This window comes from Frieseomelitta varia, unplaced genomic scaffold (genome assembly GCF_011392965.1).
Source record: "Frieseomelitta varia isolate USP_RPSP 00005682 unplaced genomic scaffold, Fvar_1.2 scaffold_907, whole genome shotgun sequence".
Lineage (NCBI taxonomy): Eukaryota > Metazoa > Arthropoda > Insecta > Hymenoptera > Apidae > Frieseomelitta > Frieseomelitta varia.
In genome coordinates this window covers 25,726-50,361 of record NW_025110709.1, presented here as the reverse complement: position 1 = coordinate 50,361, position 24,636 = coordinate 25,726, and the positions used below count along the sequence as shown (strand labels likewise).

Here is a 24,636-nt window from a genome sequence, read left to right as displayed (position 1 = left end):
AGTGTATAAATCCATTTCATGATACAACAATTTTATTTAGAAAATTTAGTGTACAGAATGGGTCGTGAGTAGTACAACTAGAATAGTGGTGACCTGAAAAAATAAACAAAAAATTTGGTATATTTTTTTATCTGAAGCTTTATTTTTGAGAAAATCTGTATTTATATGACAGTAAAATTTACTATCGTACTATTCTGTCCTTGGTTCTTTCTGTCTATTGAAAATTGAACAGAAGCTATAATTAAAATTAAAAACACAATTGATTTTTGCAAATTACTCATTTTTTTATTGTATTACAAGTACTATTGGAAATGTCATCCTCTTGCTGCAAACGTAACTTGGTTCAATGCTTTTTAATTTATCACGGTACTGCACAATCTCTTTATTTTCATTACATAACATTTTCAACATTTGGATTGAACAACTTGTTCTGATTCTTATGACTTTTCAAACTCAATTTTTTCAAAAACGAGATCTCGGACGAAAAAGTTTTGTACCATATTTTTTATTTATATTTTCATGTAGAATCATCTCTAATGCAATTGTACTATTACTACTTCTGTGTATAAAACTTAATTTAAATAGTAGATAATATTCAATAAAAAATGTATTATTTTATAATTTTTTGGCAATTAAGTTTTCTTTTATATTTGTTTCTACATATTAAATATATTATTGTTTGAGTATTAATGACATGAAATGAATTTAAATCTGTACGATATATATTATATTGTACTTTTGTATATCAAAAAATGTGTTAAATATATAAATGTATTAATAAAATGATTTCTAAGTTATTGTATTCTTCTTTTTATTATTTATAAAAGATTATTTTACCAAAATAAATTAATATTTATTATGTTAGTGTACTAACTTTAAAAATTATAAAAATTGATGAAATTCACATGTAAATAACTACAAGTCTTAAGGAAATTGTACTGTACAAGATGTCAGAAAATTATATATCAGAGTAATCCATATTTCTGGATTAATGATTTGTTAAAAAAAAAAGTTGCCGCAAAATTTACCTTTTCTTGAAATTCAATGTATGTCGATGTCAAGCTCAATTCTGTTTTTGTATAAAAAACTTCAAAACCGTGAGTCGCAAATGAACCATTTTTCTCTTGAAAAATGATTTTAAGATGTAACTGCGAGTGTTACCGCTCTTATTTTATGAAAAGCTTCAATTTCGTTAAATCACAATCAACGTATGTATTAATTCTATTAGTTCTTAAACTGATATTATTCACCATATAAATTGATTTACAATATAAAATTCACAAATTTCATAATCAGATAGAAAATAAATAGCATGCTATTAACAATGAAACAAAACTTCTGAAAGAATGCTACATATCAAAAAGAATATAATCTGATATTACTAGTATTAATTTCTTTTCTTCAATTTAAAAGAATTTTCTTTCTTTAATTTTTTTTTTCGAAACGGAATCGTACTTTACCTTTTAATAATGGTGTCACCAAATCATGTGTTCTTCGACACCATTTAAAATATTTTGCCACATAGAAAGCAATTAGATAAACAATTTTAAAATAAACAATTGGAAACTAATCTAAGATCGTATAGTTATTTTAAGATTAACTGCAATATTTCATGTACTATTTGATTGTGTATATAGTTTTAGATGATTTTCTTAATAAGTTTTTTTTAACTCTAAAAAGTTTGATTTCGAATTTCAAGTTGAAATCCAATTTTAAGCAATTTTTTCAAACAGATTAATATCACTGTTGAATCAGTGATACATAATTTTCCGTTACTCCATCTAAAGATATGTATAATAATTGAAGTATGATAATTAGATATAATAATAAAACTAATCATATAGACTGTATATTAAATATATATTATATATTAATATATTTAATATATAAAAATATAATAAGAGAAATATAATATATAATAATATAGTAAAGTATAATTTTATATATTTTTCAAACATGAATTATTAATCATTATTTTGAAATATATCTATAGTAAATGTAAATGTATAAAAACTTTCATTTGTTTTTTTTATACACAAAGTTTATTCATATATGTATGAATAATTTAACAAAATATATAATGTATAAACTTTAGGACAGCATATAAATTAAATGAATTATCCTTTAATACAAAATTGTCCACCATATAAATATTATTAATTTAAAGGTATCATATATTAATGTACCAATTTTTTTATTATAAAAATACAGAAGTAATGAAAGTTTTAAAATAAAAAGTTAGATAATAAAACTAAATTTCGGAATTTTGTTTTATACCATTAACAAAAACCTATTGATATAATAGGTTTTTATATTATTTCAAAGTAAAAGTATTATTAAAGAGAAAAAGTTTACACAAAAATAAAGAAGTTAATGTGTTATTAAACTACAATATATTTAAACATGTCGGTTTTTGCAAATTATAAATATGTTAAAATGAAGTTTCTTGAAATGTGTCTTTTATTTTCGCAGAATTTAATGTTGATTCGCTTAATTGTTTATTCTTGAAACCTTGTCCTCGTATATTACTTAATGTTCTAGATTCTTTTATTGATTTTTTAGAATCATTACGCTGTAAACTAGTTGCCCGTTTTCTTGGTGAACTCGTTACTTCTTCATTCTTTTCCAACGAATTCACACTATTAGTACTACCAGATGCAATACCAGAAGTATCAGATTCTGGTTGATTTCCATTTAAACAACAAAGTAAGCTTTCAGAAAGGCCATTCTCATTTAAGATGTTTAAATCGGATTCTGATTGTTCGAAATCTCCAGTACGCGACGAAAAACTGAGATCAACGGGACTAGCAGTTAATACACTTCTTGACAATAAATATTCTCTAAATGTGCTTGTTATAGACATGGTACTTTGTTGTTTAATTACATAACAGTCATCTGCAAGTGATGTAACGAATATTCCTTTTTCCATTGCATTTTTGTCTAAATTTTCTTTGTCCTCGAAATCAATAATTTCATTATATAAAATTTCGCTGTTTGTGCTATTAGGTTTTTGAGGTTCTTCAGGAATTGAAGTACAATTCATTGGACCAATAATATCAAAATTTGATTCACGTATATCATTAGATATACTTTGTTGATTCCAATTATCATTAACAGAAGCGAGAGTACATAGATTTGATCCAGAAACCATCATTACTGGTTTTCTAGATCGTGGTGTCATCATAGTTTCCTGTAATAAATGTAAAATATTATGAAATTACTACAAATTTATATGTAAATATAAATAATATAAAAAATATATATCTAAATATAAACAATTTATAAACAATTATAAAAAACAAAATAATAATGTTAGAAATAACATAACATAATAAATGCATACCTGCATAGCTTTTGTCATTTTAGTAGTGCTTTGTGTAATTGGACTCATGCTTTTATCATTGTTAGTAATAGGAGTTAACACATAATCATTAGTAACTAAGCTTTTGCGTAATAAATTTGATGGCGTTGATGTATGGGTAACATATACATTCCAAAATCTATTTTTTACAATAGGAGATATATGAACACATGCATCTTCAGTGTATGATCCCACTTTTGAATATTCCACCGTTTTCTTGTTGTCATTGCTACACTTAATTATAGATGCATTCTCTCCAATTGCTCCTGATACTGAAATTTTAGGTTCTGAACTTTGTTTAAATAATTCATTTTGGCTGATTTCATTCAAAGTAGTTTGAGAAGAATATATATGTGGTGGTTCACTGAATTGTCTAGATAATCTAACAGTATTAATTGCAATATTATTATCTCTTGCTAATTCTTCATTATTAAAATCTTGCAGAGATATGTTTGCATTACTTGACATCGAATTTATAGATTCATCTATATATGATCCTTTATCTGATTTATTTATATCCCAATCATGATATACGTCGTCCATTTGTTCTTCTTTTATATTTACAAATTTCATCAATATAGCCTTTCTCTTATCTCTATAACTTCTTAATTTAGGAGTATTAAGACTACCAGTACTATTACTAATATGTTTAGTATGAAGAAGACTATCATTATTTGTATCATAGTTTTCTATGCTAAGCTCATCGTCTGATTTGCTAAGTAATACTTTTGTTTGAAGTAATGATTTTTCTAGATTCTGTGTAATTAAAAACATGCAAATAAAATATATTAATTATAGACTGCTATTATAAATATTGTAATTACATGTTATAGAATTAACATGCTGTTATGAACTTGAAAAATATTAACTATAGAAAATATATTGCATATATCTTACCGATGATAATATATTTTCTTCACTACTTGATCTAGTGATATTGCAACCTATATTAATATCAAATTTTTTGTGTCCCAAAATCTTTTTCTGGAATATGTGCTTTTTAATTGAATCTCCAAGACTTTTAGTTCGAAAATGCTTAACTTGTCTAGGTGTGCCTTGACCATTTTCTTTATTAAATTGTTTTACAAGTCTGCGTTTTTTAGCTGATTCTGGCATAGCTTGTATATGAGCATAAAGTTGTGCTAATGCTGCCTGAGTATCTTGCGTAGAATTTGCCTTTGCTGTTAATTTATGATCTACAAAACTGAATACCGTGTGTGCTGTACCTGTTGTATCTGGTATAGATTCATTTAACTGCAATAAATAAATACTTAAATTAATAGTTATTAACATTTAACAGTTTTGAAAAAAAAAGAAAAACTTACATCTACATTTTTAGGACTCAGTAATTTTCTTTCTTGTTCCACCCAATATGCTCTGATATCTGTAGCTAATTTTGGTGGAATTTCAAATAGTTCTTTTTCTTTTTTAATCATAAAAGCAACTAAACATGATAAATTTTGAGAATTGATATGTAGAGCTTCTGGTGAAAGTTTTCTTGGGCACATTAAGTGAGGTGTAAAAAGTGTAGCAAGGGTATCACAATTCATTTTATTATTAGATTCAAAACTAGCTGTCTTATTTAAAAGATTCAAAACACACTTAAGTAAAACTCTGTTTATGGATGGTAGAAGTAATAAAATCAATTGCAGAGATCTTAATAATCTTGCATCATTTCCATTTACATCAGAACTACATAACTCTATAATTAATAAAAAATACACTTTCAAATAAAAAAAATAATAATAAAGAAATTAAATATAACTTAGTTAACTTTTTTTACCAGCAATTTGACAATGTGTAGGGTAATGCAAATCTGATAACAATGGTTCTTGTAAATCTGCCAAAAATCCTTTTAATACTGATGCACAATCGTGTACACTATATCGGCCATCATTAAGATTCAATGGAATGCCTTGATACAATGCATTTTTTAAATCTTGTTGTCTTGTTAATTTACCAGTACGTCGAAATATTCCTTCTTGTATAATGCCTGCAAATTTTTTGGACATAAAAATATCAATTAAATATTTTTCAAATAATGCAAGTTTGTATAATAGTTACATTTTTACTTACTTTGTTCTTTAGACAAGTATTCTATTAACTGTTTCACTTGATTTATCCCATCTTCGGATAAGCTAACCCCCTCAATCCCTTTTTGTAAATTAATTGTTGACTTAGGTTTCTTTGAAAAACTTAGAAGACTCCACTTTTTCAGCTTCGTCTTTTCATTGATGCAATCATTGCTGTTAACAATTTTAAGATTTATAAAGTTTACTTCAGCAAATAATGAATCAAATTGTAAAATCAACTTTCAAATTCAAATTTGAAATAACATTAATTATTATCTTACTCTTCGGTATTAAGGTCTAATTCAAATGATAGATGCATTTTGACGAGAGTGTGAAATTGCTCTGGATTGACTTTTCGCATTCTAAAAGCCAATTTACCATCCACACCATCGTTAAAATCTTCCATTGTCAATTCCGCGATAACGACAATTTAAACACGTTCTGACATCTTTAAATTTTATACATATGCTCGTTATCGTTTCATTAACGGCAGTTACTTTCATTTTGATTGAATGACTCCTGTTTTATTACAAGTGACATGTTCAGGCACGCGCATTTACAAATCATTTTCTACAATGTAATTAAAATAATAAAATTGCAACATAAAAGATAAATCATAACGCAATAATGTCTTCCTTCATTCGTATTCTTCTATGTATTCTTCCAGCCAATCCAACTAGTATATTTACCACAAAGTCGTAATAACCTTGTAGATGCTTATAGTAAGGAAGTAGTAAGAAAACTAGATCTATTCTTTAGCACCATCTGGTGTTATACACAAAACATAAAATATAATAAATTTCACTTTGTAAAAATAAACAATGATAAAAGATGAATAATTTAATTAAATGCATTTTTTATTAATGATATAAACAAAATTTAATGTTGCATAATAAAGATGATTTTGTGTTCAAATTTTGATATTTCTAAAAATATTAAAAAGATTATTTTGATTAAACGTCAAATATAGAAACGAAAAATTGTTTTATAACATATTTATATTTGAAAGCTATTATTTTCAATTGACTAATTTATATTTATATTAAATCTCAATATATTCTCTTAAATTGCATTAAAAAGATATCATTTGTAATATCTTAATAAGATTTGCAAATGTTTGAGTCTTTTTTTGGTTATGCATAAAATAAATATATACAAATGTTAAAAATTTAATGTCAACAGAAAAACAATGTAATTACAATATTTAGTTTTTATTCATTATGTCAAGAAAACACTTATTTCTAAACATTTTACAAAATGTTTGCGATAGTAAATGTTAATTTAAATATTTCGTTTTTATATTTCTTTCAATTTAATGACATATTAATTGTTACATATATGTAAATATTATCTGTATCGTTAATTAATTATTGACAGTTTCTAAATCAGTTGGCAATAGTTCAAAAAAAATCTTATATTTAAATACAAGCGCATCAGAGCATGAAGAATAACAATCCTATTTTAAATAATTAGATACAATCATTAAACAAATTATAGTCGACAATTAGCCAAATAACATTAATCGATGTCCTATAATTTGTCAAGGTAAACATATATTAGATCCATTAGATATAAATAGCCTGATAAAGCCGATTAGCTCTTTTTGATCGTTCAAATGATTCATGATTCGAGGATTTCTTTGATTATCGATGGCCATATAATATTGTAGGAAGACTAAAAATATTACACAGGACTCGTGGTAACAAAAAATGAAGTTGGCAAACGTAAAACACCTGTGACGATTGTTAGTTCAATGGAACGTGGAAGGGATAACATGGCTACCGCCTGGTGACGTTCGTTCGTCGTCGCCGTCGCTATATCAAATGCTTCCAAAAACAGCTGGTAAACATTTATCGGTGTAAGTTTTCACGTGAAAAAACCCGTATTATAATCAACGAGGAATATAAAGTACGATGATGAACATGTGGAAAGTGCGAGAGTTAATGGACAAGGCGTAAGTACAATTAAATCAGTTACATGCGATCTAACCTTGCTTTTACTTTTTTCAACGCATTCCACTCTACTTCTTTCGATATGCTGTACGATTTTTCATTTATCTACAATTCCACGTTTGTTGATAGTCACTACATTGTTTAGCGCATCATTCGTCTATCATCGTGAACATGCGTCATATTTATTAAACATTTCTTCTCTCGAGTATTTATGGAAAGTAAATAAAAGATTCTCTGCCGAACTCTTTTTCCCTAACAATATTTTCGTAATAGACAAATATGTTGTATCACACACGTAAATTGCAGAACATATTTATTTACTTAATAGGATGTAAACTTTAATTGCGCAATGACAAATTATGTAGAATGGCAAAAAAATAATGTACGTCTCTATGAAAGGATAAAATAAACGTTTTTCTTTCGTTTCATTCACAATAAGTGAGTAATTTAATATTTATTTGATATTTTTTTTTATTGTTATTACTATTTTTTGCATTTTTTGTGATATTTATCAGTTTATATATTTTGTCATTATATATATTTTTGAATATAAATTTCTTTTGAGGAAAGAAAAGAAAAAAAATCTTTTAGGAAAGATATTACGATAAAGCGCATTAATGATATATCTTTCATTACATAACGTGTCTACTATACATATTTTTATTTGTTAACGAAAAATAGTTTTATATGAATGTATCGTTTGCAATTATGATTCAAATTAAATATTTTTTTCTCGGTTTTTACTCTTATATTTTTATATTTTAAATGGGTCAATCTTTAATGTCATTAAAATTGTTTCTTTTTTTTACTTAATAAAAAAAGTACAAGAAAAAAGACAATATTTTATTACAACAGTGAATTAAAGGATAAGCTATTCTTATCTCACGAGCAGGTTATTCTGCTTGATAAGTGAAACTACCCGTTGAGAAAGTTTTGCATATTTGAAAAAAGGAAATTAATACATTATATAATTATATTATATTATTATAATATGATATATTTATATCATAATATATTGCAATAGAATTATATAATTTTGTTCGTAAAATCATTTTACGTAACAGTAGGGGCACATCGCATTAATAATTATCTGTTGTATAGAATTACATAAAAACTGTTACTGAATATCGATAGAAAAAATTTCATGGCATCAAGTTTATAAATTATTTATTAATTCATCATTTTTCTACCTTGTTCTATTCGAAAGAGTGTCAGATTCTACATGATTTTCATATTATTGGGTTTTGCTTTCATTGAGTTGTATTCAATGCGTATGTAAAATATTTATAGGAAATTTACATCGTTATTAAAATGTTATATTTCTTTTTCTTTTTCTTTCCTGCGTAACTATGAAGTGTAAGTTATCGTTATTACATCGAATCGAATATATAGTGGTTCTCAAACACTTAGTGGTATCTATTCGTTTTTATGTTATACTTCTGATTCTTCGCTTTTGTTGCTTTTCCTGCAACGCTAGATAATAGTTTCTATACATTATTATCGTTTACATGTATTATTTGTTTGAGGTGATTCCAGGCTAACTTATGATATTATGATCGAAAATATGAGATTTTTTTACGATCTATGAAAATCGAGAAGCGGAAGGACACTATTATCTCTAACAACTCTTTCTGAATACAAATGTAAACTGTAACTGTATATGACTATATATATACAAAGATGTCTGATTCCAAGCATGATTGTTATTTAAATGACATATGTACATGTACTCATGATTTTTAAAATATTAGGCAATTCATGTTTTTTATTTTTTATTTTTTTTCTTATTAACCAAGAAATATTGATATGAGTTTAATTATTAAATTTATAGGAGGTAAAGATTTATTATAGAGAAAAATATGTTGATTATCCTGTTAATTTTTTGCCAGATTATTATGTTAAATACTTTTATAAACGTTTAATAACAATAAATGAATTATTCGTCGTCATAGTGGTTTCCAAGTTATTATTTTACGTTTGTGTCCTTCACTTTTATCATTTGTTAATTGTATACGTTTATAAATATATCACATTTTATCATATGAAGTGAAATGTTATATTTTTATATCTAAATTTTTGTCTCGAATAATTCTATATAGATATCTTAAAAGTTGAATAAAGTTATTACATAATCGAACATTTGTGTTAGTTCTTTTGTTTCTGTTGAATAAATCGATAGAAACAAAAAAATATATTAAATTAATACACATACGTACTATGTATTCAACAAAACCGTGATAAGATCGACTTTCAATGGTACTTTTGATTTCAAAATGAATCCGAGAAATTTAAGCTGCATTATCGTCTTTCATTCAGAAAAAAATTCAGAAGTAGATAAATGAGATTTTTAATGCTAGTTGTGTACATCTATAACGATTGAAAAATTAAAGATTATATTGAAACATGTATGTATCGTGCATTTCAATAGCGTAAAAAATTATTTTGTAAAAAATGTGTGTGTGCATCTTGATTTGATAATCAATTTTATCTTTATTAATTTCACTTGCAATAATGAACTGCATTTTATGAAAACAATCTTTGATTATAATAATAATATCAGAATTCTGTACAATTAATCAATTGAAAATTGAAAACAGAAAAGTATTGTGTGCAAGCAGAGGCGTAAAAATATTGCGCAATTACAGGTATTCACACTATCTAGTGTGAAAGTAATTTTACTTTAAAAATGATAATATTCATTTCATAGTCATGTATATAATATTTCATACAATCTATTTGGAAATTAATACATCAATATATATGCCATTATTGTATGTTTATACATGTTAATGAAAATAAAACGTAATTCCACAGGACCAATGTAGTTATGAACTACACAGAAACGGAAGCTAAAGTTCGAGAGGCAACAAATGATGATGCTTGGGGTCCAACAGGTATAAATGTTTAAATTATATCTGTTTTATATCTGTTCTAAGGTAATAATTTAATTTAGTTATAATTACAGCGAACTTTATGATGCACAGTAACACACAGAATATTTGTAAATGATCAAATTAAATTATTAATTATAAGTTATAATTATGATAGTAAGGTTTAATGGTTATAAAAGTAAAACAATAATTATTGATTCAGTTTTATTTTTATTGGTAGTGTAGTATTTTTACACACAAGGAGCTCTATAAAATATACATAAATAATTATTTTTAAAATGAAAAAAATAGGTTTTTTAAATTTTATTTCTGTATAATTTTTTATAATTGTATGTTGTAATTATTAATAATAATATTATATAACTTTTAATTATTAAGAATTGAATAAAAAGTTAATTTTTGATCATTTCAATTTCGCTCTTAATAATTCGTATTAATTTTAATTTATTATAGTATTTAATTTATATATATTGGAATTTCACTTTTACAAAAGTTAAAATATTTTTAATAAAAATGTTATAAACTTCTCTATTTGATCATTTATGCATTTTATTATGTAATAAATAATATTAATTTTTATTTATTATTAATTATTTTATTAGTTATTCGCTAATGTATATGTATGTATTACACACACGCACACGCACACGCACGCGCACACGCACGCGCACGCACATATATATATTAGCGAATAACTAGCAAAATAATGAAAAATTATATTTATAATATAATATAATATATTTATAACATAATATATTGATAATACATTATTTTACGTATTTTCTTGTACAAAAGTTTTTTAAATGTATTATAATTTTATGCTGATTTTTAACGTTTGTTGACATATAGCGAAATTAATTTTACTGTATATATTACTTTAGGAGCAATGATGCAAGAACTGGCTCAAGCTACATTCACATACGAGCAATTTCCTGAAGTAATGTCCATGTTGTGGAAAAGGATGTTGCAAGAAAATAAACGAAATTGGCGTCGAACGTACAAGGTAAATTTTTTTGCTACTATATATATTTAATTTACGTTACTGAGTAAATAAATAAATATTTTAATGACAAAATTTTCTTAAGATATTTAAATTATGTAAAATTTTTTGTGAAAATTACGTTATAAATTTAAACAAAAATAAAAAATAAAAATTAATAGTATATTTATATTCAATGATATCAATATTTATATTTTTTTATTTTTATAAAATTTTTACTAATATCTTTATTTAAATAATAATATGTATTTTCTTGTTTTTAGTCTTTGCTGTTGTTGAATTATCTAGTTCGTAATGGATCAGAACGAGTGGTCACATCATCTAGAGAACATATTTATGATCTTAGGTCTTTAGAAAATTATACTTGTATTGATGAATTTGGAAAAGATCAAGGGATAAATATTAGGCACAAAGTCAGAGAATTAATTGATTTCATTCAGGATGATGATAAATTAAGAGAAGAGAGGAAAAAAGCTAAGAAAAATAAAGACAAATATGTAGGTTTATCAAGTGAAGCAATGGGTGTAAGATTTGGCGGAGGGGATAGGTGGACAGATAGATTAAAATGGGATAAAACTAATACAGATACTTATAATGATTGGGATCGTGACAGTAGAGGAAAAGGTTTTGAGGATACAAATAATAGGTAAATATAAGTTTTCGTTAATAACAACCAAATATCCTTAATATTTATTGTTTACTTAATGTTTATTTTCATTTTTATGTAATAGTGATGATGGCGAGAGAGAAGATTCCGATAATGATGTTCATCCCAGCCCAAAAAGAGGAGGAAGAGAATACAGAGATACAATGGATAATATAGATCGCATTAATAAAACTGCTATAACATCTATAACTTCAACAAATGCTTCACCAGCAAGAGTAACAAGAACTATTAAAAAAGTAGATTTAGGGGCTGCAGCAAATTATGGAAGAGAACAATCTAATGTAAGTAAAGAAACATTACATAAAAGAGATTATTAATTTAAATTGAAAATTCCAACTTAAATTTACAGAATGGTATATCTGGATCAAAAAATAATTCTTTACCTATTAAACATAAGAACAAAAATGATATTTTAAATGATATTTTTGATTCTCAAAATGAGAACAATTCCAAATCGATTGTTGTTGTTGATAATGATGATAATGATGATGATGATGATTTTAATCCAAGAGCAAATACTCAACCTAATGTACAAATTCAGAATGCAAATGCAGATTTTGGAGATTTTACTAGTGCGTTTGGCAGTCCTACAATGAAAACGAAAGATAGCAATGATGAATTTGCAGATTTTACATCAGCTTTTACTTCTTCTGTTACAATATCTAATTCACCAATGCAGCCACAACTGCCACAGACACAAGTTAATCTAGTAGGCACAACAATACTAAATGTTAATTCAATAACAGATAATGTAAATAATCCGATGTTTATCAATGCCCAATCATTAAATACGTCTTCTTTTACAACTATGCCTCCTACAAATACACTTTCTCAAAATCCTAATATGAGTAGTAATCTATTTGATACATTACAACCACTTAGTGATCAGCAATCATTGAACAATAATACAGGTACATTATACACTATTATTCATTCATTTTCAATTATTATATATTATTATTTTAATTATTATATATTATTATTTTAAATAATTTTTTTTATAGCAACTTCAAATACAGATCTTTTATCAGATTTAGATAGCTTAAATTCTTTGAGTACTGGATCTATGGATAGGCGAATAAACAATACTAATAATACTAATCTGTTTTTGAATATGAGTTCAACATCTGCCACAACTAGCCATGGAGGTAAATATATGTTATTTATTTACTAATATAAATGTAACTATGATTTTATGATTTAGTAATACTAATCACTATTTGGTTGACTACTAAATACTTAATCATTGACAAAAAAAATATTTAAATGTATATATCAAATTTTGATAATATACATTTTAGTATTACGTATCATAAAATTGAAGTTTTAAAATATTTTTACTTAGAAAACTATTTTTTTCTATTTTTTTAAATTTACAAATTTTTTTTTTCTAATTTGAAAAAAATAATTTTTGTTATAAAATTTTGTTCGTGTTTTAATATTGAAAATATATTTGAAGATAATGTAATGTTCCCAAGAAAGTCTTTCCTTGCAGCAACCAAGATGGAAAAAAGCATCACTTCAGCTGAAAATCTTTCAAAATATGCTGCAATTCGACTTTTGGAAGAATTATGTTCCATGGGTCCTATCAAAAGTTATAATAGCTTGGAAAAACTGAAATCATATATTTCTGAATACGTTAAATTTTTACCAGGTCCACTTAGTCCACAAAACTACTGCAATCTTGATTTTAATTTAGAAATTGATTCTATGTTACATGGAAAAATTTTAGAAGAAATTATCAAAAAATTTGATCATAATTGGCCATTACAAAGAAATACTTTAGATCCAATACTTCAACAATTAATGATTATTGATGGTGCTACATTACCAATATTAGCTGAATCTTTAACTGTTTTAGTTTTTGCTTTGAAAGAAACAGAAAATGAGAGAAATATTTTTACTATTTCGATAATTTTGGAACAGTTAGTGAAAAGTGATTCTTTGTTTTCTGTAATAGTAAATGCATGCAAATGTCAATTTCAAAACGTAATACAAGAAGAAGAATTTAATGAAACATGGCAAAAAACAGTGCAAATTTTAATCTCGTTACCTAATCGCGTAGCTAATAAATTAAAAGATAAAATATTTGACTGTTTTCTTCCTCAAAGGTATCTTAAAATTATCAGTTTCCATCTTGCTCGTGCCATATCTTTTATAAATATTGGATTACATTACGATATTAAAGTAGAACTAAAATTGCTTTCAATTTTAATTAGTAAATTAATGATCACTACAAAATCAGAAAATATGTTATCGTTTGTTAATATTTTAGCAGAGTGGTGTTTTGAAAATAAAAATAGTGAACGAAATTTAATTCAGAATATATTAGAAATCCTAGATACACGAAGCATAGAGCCACTAGCTGTATTATTTTTGAAACATTGTGATGTAAATCTTGGAGTTTATGAAATTTTTGGTAAAGTGTTGTTAAATTCAAATTGGAAATATACATTAACAACGAAAATACCTTTAATGTGTTATTATAATGATGATAGTTTAGTAATAAATTTGATCTCATATTTAGCACAATTTTTAGATGAAAATCGTATTTTGATCGAATTATTCATAAAACTTTTAGATGTGTGGAGTAATAAAAGTGCTTTAAATCATACCTCTGTAGAACAACACAAGTATATTACAAAATTAATTATTATTTGCGTAAGAAAATCTAAAAATTATTTAAGCAGGAATGAAAAAGATACTATTCAGAGATTACTATTCTCTGGTATATCTATCCATCTTGAATCTACACATGCTATTTTAAGAGCAATAGGAATGTCTGTTGGTGAAATTTTTATTGATGAATTATCTGAATCAGAATCTGTACCAAAGCTTTCTTTTGAATATAATATTATGTCTAGTGAAGTAATGGATTTAGTACAATCTTTAAAAAACTTAAGTTTAAAAACAAATGTCTTAAAAGAAAAGAAAGAAGATATTAAAAGGGACGAACTAATTTTTAAAGATATTGAATTTAATACATTGGGTGACAAAAAATTATATGAATTAGGTGTTGAATGTAATCTTTTATCCAAGATAAATGTAAAAGTAAAAGATGATAATAAAGACGAACAAAACGTAGCTGTAGCAAATTCAAAGGAATCGACTATGTTGGATAAAGAAATTTTAGAAGATAATGTAGACAAGAATAACATCAAAAGTGATTCGGAATTGGATAGTGACGATGATTTAATGTCATATGATATGTCTCACGATACAAAAGTTAGTGAAAAACTACGACCAGCGTATCTACGAGATCTACGCGATAATTTAGTAAATGAAAAAAATTCTTCAGACCCAAATATTATTTCAGAATCTTTAGAAATTTGTGAAAGATTGATATTATCACAATTACCAGGTGATGACATATCTTTTGCAATTGAATTACTAGAACTTCTTGTTACACTTAAAGAATCCTGTTATGTAGAAAATTTTGAAGTATTAACATTTAAAGCTTGTGTAGCTATAGTAACTGTCTATCCCAAAGAATGTGCTGAATTTTTATGCAGACAGTTTTACTTAGAAGTAGATAAATATTCTGTAAGTCAACGATTATTTTTTCTTGATATATTAGCAGAATCAGCTAGAAGATTATCGACTATTCCAATTCATGAAAATAAGGAAGATACAGTTAACGAACCTAAAACAAAACGAAGAACAAGAGAAACTTCAAATAAAATATCGCTTCTTATTAATACTGAGAAAAGCCAACAATATAAGATATTATACAGTGATGATTTTGATGAATTTGAAAAGTCCGAAGATAAAATAGAAAATTGGCAGAAAATTGTTGATAAAAGAATTGAATTAAATACAAGAAGATACGCACATAGCACAAAAATACCTAAAACATTTAAAAATAAATTTGGAAATGTCGTGTCTTCGTTTTTTTATCCATTACTTTATGGTTTTGGCAAACAAGATACTTGTTTAAATAGCGGATTACAAATTTTCACAGATCAAGAAAATATTTTATTAATTCGGTTTTTGAAAACTTTATCTACAATAATGATAGCAGCACAGAATTGTTTACTAGCTTCTAAAATGGGAAAAGAAATTTTAGAATTATCGTGGATTTTGAGATACCATGATGAAGCAAAAGTTAGGATAGCAATGATAGAAAATATTGCAGCTGTAGTTATTGCGATACCAAAGCATACTATTATAAATGAACTATTTGAAACTATTATGGAAATAAGACTATGGCTTTTAGATTTATCTCAGAATGTAATCAATGGTGATCATGACAAAGAATGTAGAAGTTTAGGTGCTAAAGTAGTGTCTCTAATCGACTCTATTATAGGTTTAACATTTAATTAATAAGATTTAAATTATATTTATAAAAACATTCTTTTAGAGAATATAAGAGTATAAAAGTATTCACAAAATATTTCGCACATACTAAGTTTATTTTTAAATGTTGTATGTCATTATGAATATAATATATAAAATTAAAACAATACTTTTTTAATCTTTTATGCATTACATATGAATGAGTATTATTTAAGAAATGTAATATATATTACACTATATATTTCATAATATTTTTTATATATAATTTATCTTTCCAACAATATTGTAATAATTTAATATTATTAAATAAGATTTAACATTAAATAAATAAGAGATAAATATTTTTATCTGTTACTAAAGTTTCCAACGATTTTAATCTATTTCATTATCTAATAAGTTATATAAGTATCAAGTTAAGTAATAAGTTGTAATATTACTAAAACTAAAACAATTGCTATATCCAGGAACAATTGGATTATCGCCAGTTACAAATCTTCTTACTCCTACATCTACTAATTCCAAAAATCAAACATCCAGTAATACAAATATACAAGTTGGTTCTACGTGGGCTGGTTCAGGATTAAATATAGATCTTGATAATATAATGGGAAGTAAAATTAAACATACAGGACCTGCACCAACAATGAATCAATTAGCAAGCAGTAGTCCACAACATCAAGTCAAACTCATAAGTAAGTATCGTGAGTAAGAAATTTATTTTTTTGTTGACTTTATTGTTAATGTCTTCCTATTTGCAATTATAAAATACAATAAAAGTAATTATTTTATAATAAATAGTATAATATAGCATTACTATCAATATTTTTTATTAAATACATAATAATACTGATATTTTTTATTCTTTTTCAATTTTATTAGTTTATTTATTAGTCATTTTTATTATTTTATTTATCATGTTATAAAACATTTTTATAACTGCAAGTATTATATATATTTTTAATTATATATATTAATTAATAACTTTTATTAATAATAATTATTAATTAATAATCAATTAATACATACACAGGATGTTCATGGATTTACTGTCCAGCGCCTTTTCTTGCAAATGATACATGGAAAAATGAAAAAGAATAAAATTGTACTGTTTTTTATATGCAATATAATAATGGTGCATAAAAATTTTTCTAGTCATACTGTTTTTTGAGAACTGAAAGTGAATATGAAGATGAATTTAACAATGTATCATTCAATACCTTCACAGTTACAAAAGGTCAGGAACGAAAGAAATATTTCGGATATTGCATAATTGATGTACCTACTGGTGTTTCATATTGAGATGTGTATACAGTTCATGTTCAATATGAATATTTCATATTCTACATTTTTAGTAGTTTTATGTTATGATTAGGTCTGTATTGTTACCTACTATTAAAGTATACAAAACGCACAAAACTATTTGTTTAAGGCCAACATATTATGTATGACATGGACATGCTCCAAACTCAGTGTGTTTAAATTAAGAATTTTTAGACTTTTTTTGCATGCCTCAAATATAGAAAAGATTTAGAGAACCTACAATCAGGCCTTCGATAAATCTAAGTTAGTTTCGAGTTTTTTCCGCACAATAGCAATTGCCATAAATATATGCGTAGCATGCGAATCGTTTACTGCCTGCAAGTCTAAACGATTTGAAACAAAAAATGAGAAATGCTTCTATGACAATGAATGTATCAATATCATAAATAGCAGAACTTACCAAAAGTATATTGCATAGAACATAAAAGTGTATTCTAGTGGATGGAAGTCATATTAAACATCATCTGCAAGTTTCAATATGAAACACTGATACGTAATATGCAATATTTGAACATTATTTCCTTCGTTCGTAACCTTATTTGAAAGTCATTGAATAGTATATCGTTGAATTCATATACGTGTAAAAAAAATATAATAAATTTCATATAATGTAAAAAAAAAAGGTAACATTCCATTTAAAAATTAAAGGTCACTTTCAGTTCTCAAAAAACAGTATGATTAGAAAAAATTTTTATGTATCATTATATTATGTGTAAAAACAATACAACTTCATTTTCTTCCATTTTTATACAGCATCTATCGTTTATGGGAAAAAAACATTGGATAGTAAATCCGTGAACACCTTGTATAAATATATTATATATTGTGTAATAATAATAATTTTTAAAATCATCTTAATAATGATTCATAAAAGTAAACATTTTATCATAGATAATTTAATTATTTTAGCAACACCAATGGGATATACATCGTCAATGGTTCAACCACAACAACAGCAACAGCAACAGCAACAGCAACATTTAAATCCAGCATTTTTCCCTGCATTTCAATGAAACATTTTTAATAAATAAAAGCTAATATTAGCAAAGATAGAAGACATAAACGAAATAACTTGGAATTAAGAACAACCAAGGCTTGTTGTAAACAATCTATTTATTTAATAAAAACGGAGATAAATTTTCTATTTTCTGGACAATGCTGTCGAATTATACAGGGTGCAACTGTAAACAATTGCTATTATAAATGTCAGAACAAAATGGTCAATGAAATATACATTGCATAATCATGTGTTCACAAAGTTAAAAAAAATATTTTCAATTTTTGGATTTTATATATTTTAAGTTGAATAATTTGCTAATATTTTATGATATGAATTTTGTTACAATTATTTTATTTAAAAATGTAATAAAAATTGCAATTTATTAAAAACTAAGTTGCATATAATCATAATAAGTGCTGAGTAAAATACTTGATTAATTTAACATTCTGAGCAGCTGCATAGATATATTTGTTAAACTAATAATTCTAGATAAAATGCGTTCCCAAGTAACATTCCATAATACGAATGTTATACTTTTTCTGATGAATATTTATGTTATTTGCAAATCATGTGGGAACAAATCAGGTAAATTTGTCTTAAATCTTTTATACATAATGTAAATTAAATGAATCAAGATTATGCCTTACATGTATAATGTATCGTAAGTAATATATGCATGAAAGTGAATTATAGATACTCGGGAGGAAAAAATGTAGTATACTACTTTTATTTACTATTTGATATAAGGCATTTTGTTTAACGTTATTCAAATTCTTAAAAAAATGGAGAATGTTTTTACAAGGATAGAGAATAGAACTACTGCAGACTTTAGAAAACTGCATTTACATTAACGATTTAAAATGTAAGAATGGTTTTACTTTTCTATTATAATTATGATTTGATAATTGATGCTATTCGTCTATAAAAAACAGAAAGATGCAATAATATTACTAATAATAAGTGCTTCCCTACTGCAGTTAGTTTTGCACTAGAGAAAAAATGATATAAAATTAGTATTAAAATAAAAAAGCATATAATGCAGGATACGAGATTTTATTATCTCGAAAATAAGCACAGAAGCACAAATCAGCGCAATGGGACATTTTTGGCGTTTCAAAAACGCTTCACTCAGCATGGTGATTTAAGAATATTACATGTTTATGATTTATTGTAAAATATTTAAGAATTTCATAGTTACGTAATTATATAGTTATAAAAAATTTAATCATCTTTGTGATTGAATAATGATATTCTACAATTTTTGTAAAATAGATGACAGAAGGAAAAATGAAATAGCATTTCCTTAGTTCTTTGTTACTAACAATGAAGAAATGCATATCTTTTAAGATAATTGTTTATGGGATTCTTAAGAAAAAAAATTATTAATAATTAGACATTAACTAATATATTATTAAGTCTTGTTTAATTTTATGTGTACTGTTTATTCTCAGTGATATGATATACCTTTGCTGCATGATACTGAAATATATCATAGAATAATTTGCTATAGAATGTTTAGATATTGAAATATTTATTCGTGAGAAAATGTTGAAAAAATTGTTTGCATGCTATATTTGTTAGTTTTATTTACTATCGCATATATGTTATGTAGCAAAATTTTTATTTCACAGTTATACTTTAATATAGTAAATATAATCATCCGTTATTTATTGAGTAATAGAAATTAAATTCATAAAATATTTCAGAATTTGCAGCAAAGTTGAAATTTATATTTACACATTTTCTTGGATGAATGATTTAGATAATCTGTTGCTTATATAATATTCCATACATTAATATCCATAGAACAGGTGTCCGAAACTTATTCTATGTGGATGAAAGTAGTGTTATGTCTGTATTAGAATTTTATCATTGTGTTATCAAATTTTGTTTGAATCATCTCACAAAGTTGATGTGGAAAATTAACAAGCTTCTATGCGAGTATCAGAGACTGAATCTTGTAAGGGAAAAATGATCCTTTACATTTTCCATTATTTGAGTATTTTATAAAGCGTACTATTTGATGTAGATGGGAATATATTTTTAAAGTATTAAGATATATATACATATGTATATGTTAGTATATACATATATGTATGTATTATTATACAAATATAAACAAGTATAGTCAATATAAATAAAAACGGTTTCATCATCAGTTGAACCGTGCGAGAGGCATGATTACAATCTAGAATTACAGAGGCCTTTGTAAAGTCAAACGTCAAGGTGAAAATGATGAAGATTATGGAATGAATTTTTTTTTCATTAGTAAATAAGTTTTATAAATTTTTATACAAAATATTGGAAAATAGTTGTATATTCAAAAAGTTTTATTAATTTTTTAAATTTAAATTAATTTAAAAAAAATAGAAAGTAAATCATTTTATTAAAGTACACGTTATTAATTCTTATTTAAGTACGTATTATATTTTTATGGTACGTGCGTTGATATTGTTCATTGTACGCTTTATGAATATAACTTAATAACTTCATTACAATTAATTACATTGTTCATTACAAATTGTACTAAAATTTGTAATGTTCTACTGTACATGTGTATGAAATGAATTACAATTATCGGCTAGTCTAAACTAACTTTAAAAAAACATTTGTATTGTTAGATATTATACACACGTGTATATCTATAAAGTTGCATTTATTATGAAAAGATCTTTCAAAATAAGAAGTAATAAATTAAAATTATTAAGCAATATGTAAGTACACGTACGGGTACATATCAATATTAATCGCGCATTTGAACTACACGGCTATTTATAAATGCCTTACAATTTTAAGATATTACAGACTTGGAAAATTATTGTTCCTCTGATGAAGTGTAGTTATTATGTCATTTATCGGTATATATGTGCGAATGATAACCAGTAATACTTAATTCGTCGATTTTTGACTGAATATTGTTTACAATAGTCGCGGTAATTGTAATTGTTGATTTCGGTATTTATACTTGCATCACAGTTTTATCGTTATTAAATGCTCATTGGTGCTGGTGTTAATATGAATTGTTAACTATTTTTTTTTATTTTTCAATTATTAACACGATATACCTTTCCTTCACATTTGAATTGCCCAATTTATCATCTTATCTAATTTAACATTTAATTAACTCTAAATTACAATTTTATTTATTTTTGATATAAAATTCAATTTTAATTTTATACTTTTCTTTTTTTATTCAATCATATCTTATGCATTTTCATGATTAATTTAAAAATATATATTTTTATTTTTTTTACTAAACTTTAGTAAAAGAATAAAATAGAAGTAATATAATTAAAAATTCTTCTATATTCTTAAAATATAATTGAAGCTGAATGACTTCCTTGTCTATCTTGACAAAAATTCGAAGATACATATTTAGTAAACATAAATTAGAAAACATGAAAGAAAAAAATACACAACAATGGCTGAATATTATTAATTTTAATTATATTATTTCATAATATAATTTTAATTATAATAAGCAATAAAAGATTTAATTTTAATTATAATAATAAGATTTAATTTTTAATTTTAATTATAAGCAATAAAAGATAAAAATTTGATATTTAAAATTTAATACTGTGTATTTAATTATAAAAAAATTAATTTCAATTGGAAAACAATAAGTTAAATTTATTATTGTATTAAAAATATATCTTGATTCTTGAAGTTCATTTGAAAAATAATTCAAGTGAAAATATAAATTATTAAAGTATAGATTTTTAATATTTAATTAGTTTATTGTTTAATTTTATTTAAGAAAAGTTTAGATCTATTACAAGTATAATTATAAATTATGAATCTATAAGTATATATATTTTTTTTATTATATTTATACTTACACCTATAGTTATTCATTTCTTTTTATTTTTGTATATACAATATCAGGAATAAATGTATGTTTACTATTCCTAATACTATATATCCTGAAATAAAAAGAAATAGAAAAAAAAATAATATATATCTGTATATATAAGCAGTAATTTAAGTTATAAAAGATGATATTTTTACAATTGTTTTTTCATAAAATAATAGTGCCTAGGCGTTGTTTATAGTCAAACGGTTAAAGGAAATTTAAGACTCAACATATATATGCACCATATAGAAGATATATCTTTAAATTAAATTAAGTCAATTATAAATTTAATTTTATAATAGGAATTATTAGATTTTGCTACTATGACTGAAGTTGTTTCAAAAAACATGAATTTCAATATTCAATATATAATTTTATATTGATATGAAAAAAATCTGGTTACAATCATTATAAATCGCTATAATTACATAAAGACAATATTAAATTTTTTATTCATTTTCATTTATATTTTTTGATTTCTTCCTTTTCTTCTTTGACTCTTCAGCTTCTTCTTGTATTCCATTCTCAACAAATTCATTTTTGTTTCCATTTTCTAAAATTTCTTTTTTCCTTTTTCTATCTTTTTTCTTTTTCTTTTTGGATGATTCTTGTTCCACACTCGCTGTTAGTTCCGCAACTTCTTCTAAAGCTTCTTTCATTACAATAATATTTTTCTTAGGTACTTCTCCAGTTTCATAAAATTTTAATCTATCTTCTACTTGTTGTCGTAATTTTTCGCCAAATATATTAGTTGGCATGTCAATAAAACAATCAATTCTTGATGCTATAGAACACTTATTCGCAAGATATCTTGAAATTCTGCCTTTAGTTCTTGTACCTGCGCGAGCAATAAACGTCGAATGGAACAGTAGTCCATATTTTGGAGTGCTACCTCTAGTTTTCAAGGCTCTAAATAAGGCTTTTTCTGCACCTAATATTTGTACAGTAGAAGCAGGATATTTCGCTAAATTTGTAAGAGATCCAGCATGTGCTATTAATCTGGCTCCTACTTGGTCACCTATTAATGTAGCCAAATTTGGCGCAATTCCTGTCATTTTAAATCTTAAATATTCTGCTAATCGTTTCCTGTAATCAGCCAAAGAACTAACACGAGTTGCAAACATTTCAATATTAAGAAGATCAACAGGACTGATATCCATTCCCATAGATGATTTGGATGCATCCATAATTGCTTGAGCTTTCGCAGTGTCCATAACAATTTGTTCTAAGGTTTCTAATTTTTCATCTGTAAATTCTTTTCTGCTTTTTATTAATTTTGCAACTTTGGCATACATATGATTCTCAGGAACTATTTTTGCAAGCTCTGGAAAATGATAACTGTACCATTCTCTATAATTAATACACATATAATTAATAAACTGAATACTGTATATTTATGGATTATATATATGTACATTATTTTAATAATTACCTTATTCGCATACAAAATGTATTAATATCTTTGTCCAACTGATCTAATAGAGCTATGCTTTGTATGATCATGTTATCCACACGATTGACATTAAATTTAACTTGAGCTCTAGAATAACTATGACCAAGTCCAAGTTGTGCGATTCCCGAACTTTTAGCAGTGAAATGTTTTACTAAATTATGGAAATGAAGTCTTATTCCTCTAAGAATTTCTGGAATAACACCAGCATAATCACATTTTATATCTAACGCTTCAGTAATACTAGCACCAAGTTTTGGATCTGATACTCCAAGCACAACTTTGTCTTTTTTTCCAGATTTTGGTATACATGAATCTAAAAACAGCTGTAAATCTTCCGGGATAATTCCTTCAGAAATACTATTTATACTTTCCAAAGCTGCTAAAGCAGTTTTAAAGGGTGAAAATCCAACTAATTTCACAACTGAATTAAAACGAGATAAATCTGTGACAGATGCTTCAACTTGAGGAAGAGACATTCCTACCTCTTCGAATTCTTTGACAGAAAAAATGGCATAACCAGCAGCATGCTCGTATAAAACAAAAAGCTTTGATGACTGAAACAAAAATATTTTATATACATAGATTATATATTATACGTATACAAATAACGTAACATATTTTATATTTCATTATTTAAATATTTTTTACAATAAATATATTAAGAAAGAATTGGATTGAAGTATACCCAAACATCTTTTAGCATAGAAGTACAAAAATGAGTACAAGTTTGCGAGTTCATGTTATATGCTGTGAATATATTGCTATGAC

General features: G+C 25.1%; 3 protein-coding genes across 6 annotated transcripts in view; 1 reads left to right on the top strand and 2 right to left on the bottom strand.

Moving 5' to 3' along the window:
- Positions 1 to 2,208: 2,208 nt before the first annotated feature.
- LOC122537400 lies at positions 2,209 to 6,175 on the bottom strand. 2 transcript variants are annotated; one of them, XM_043670521.1, is made up of 7 exons: positions 5,715 to 6,175; positions 5,438 to 5,610; positions 5,145 to 5,354; positions 4,687 to 5,063; positions 4,259 to 4,615; positions 3,344 to 4,117; positions 2,209 to 3,190 (listed from the first exon to the last, which is right to left on the bottom strand). In XM_043670521.1, exons 1-7 carry the CDS (start codon positions 5,837 to 5,839, stop codon positions 2,432 to 2,434), a joined length of 2,775 nt encoding a protein of 924 aa, XP_043526456.1. In that variant the 5' UTR covers positions 5,840 to 6,175; the 3' UTR covers positions 2,209 to 2,431. The 2 variants fall into 2 exon arrangements, with proteins under 2 accessions (XP_043526456.1, XP_043526457.1); XM_043670522.1 differs by having other exon boundaries at positions 2,210 to 3,190; positions 5,438 to 5,607; positions 5,715 to 6,174.
- Positions 6,176 to 6,865: 690 nt separating this feature from the next.
- LOC122537398 (telomere length regulation protein TEL2 homolog) lies at positions 6,866 to 16,362 on the top strand. 3 transcript variants are annotated; one of them, XM_043670518.1, is made up of 9 exons: positions 6,866 to 6,978; positions 7,103 to 7,387; positions 10,200 to 10,279; positions 11,158 to 11,279; positions 11,540 to 11,922; positions 12,008 to 12,224; positions 12,293 to 12,854; positions 12,948 to 13,091; positions 13,439 to 16,361. In XM_043670518.1, the coding sequence occupies exons 2-9, from the start codon at positions 7,347 to 7,349 to the stop codon at positions 16,264 to 16,266; spliced, it is 4,377 nt and encodes a 1,458-aa protein (XP_043526453.1). In that variant the 5' UTR covers positions 6,866 to 6,978; positions 7,103 to 7,346; the 3' UTR covers positions 16,267 to 16,361. The 3 variants fall into 3 exon arrangements, with proteins under 3 accessions (XP_043526453.1, XP_043526454.1, XP_043526455.1); XM_043670519.1 differs by having other exon boundaries at positions 6,874 to 7,387; positions 12,963 to 13,091; XM_043670520.1 differs by lacking the exons at positions 6,866 to 6,978; positions 7,103 to 7,387 and adding an exon at positions 8,743 to 9,028 and having other exon boundaries at positions 13,439 to 16,362.
- Positions 16,363 to 22,775: 6,413 nt separating this feature from the next.
- LOC122537402 (nucleolar protein 56-like) overlaps positions 22,776 to 24,636 on the bottom strand; it is a gene marked incomplete at its 5' end in the record, with an annotated part of 25,887 nt that continues 24,026 nt past the window's right edge. Inside the window, 2 exons of the mRNA XM_043670523.1 lie at positions 22,776 to 23,765; positions 23,848 to 24,422. Coding sequence (XP_043526458.1) covers positions 22,865 to 23,765; positions 23,848 to 24,422 — 1,476 coding nt within the window. The remainder of the gene's footprint in view (positions 23,766 to 23,847; positions 24,423 to 24,636) is intronic.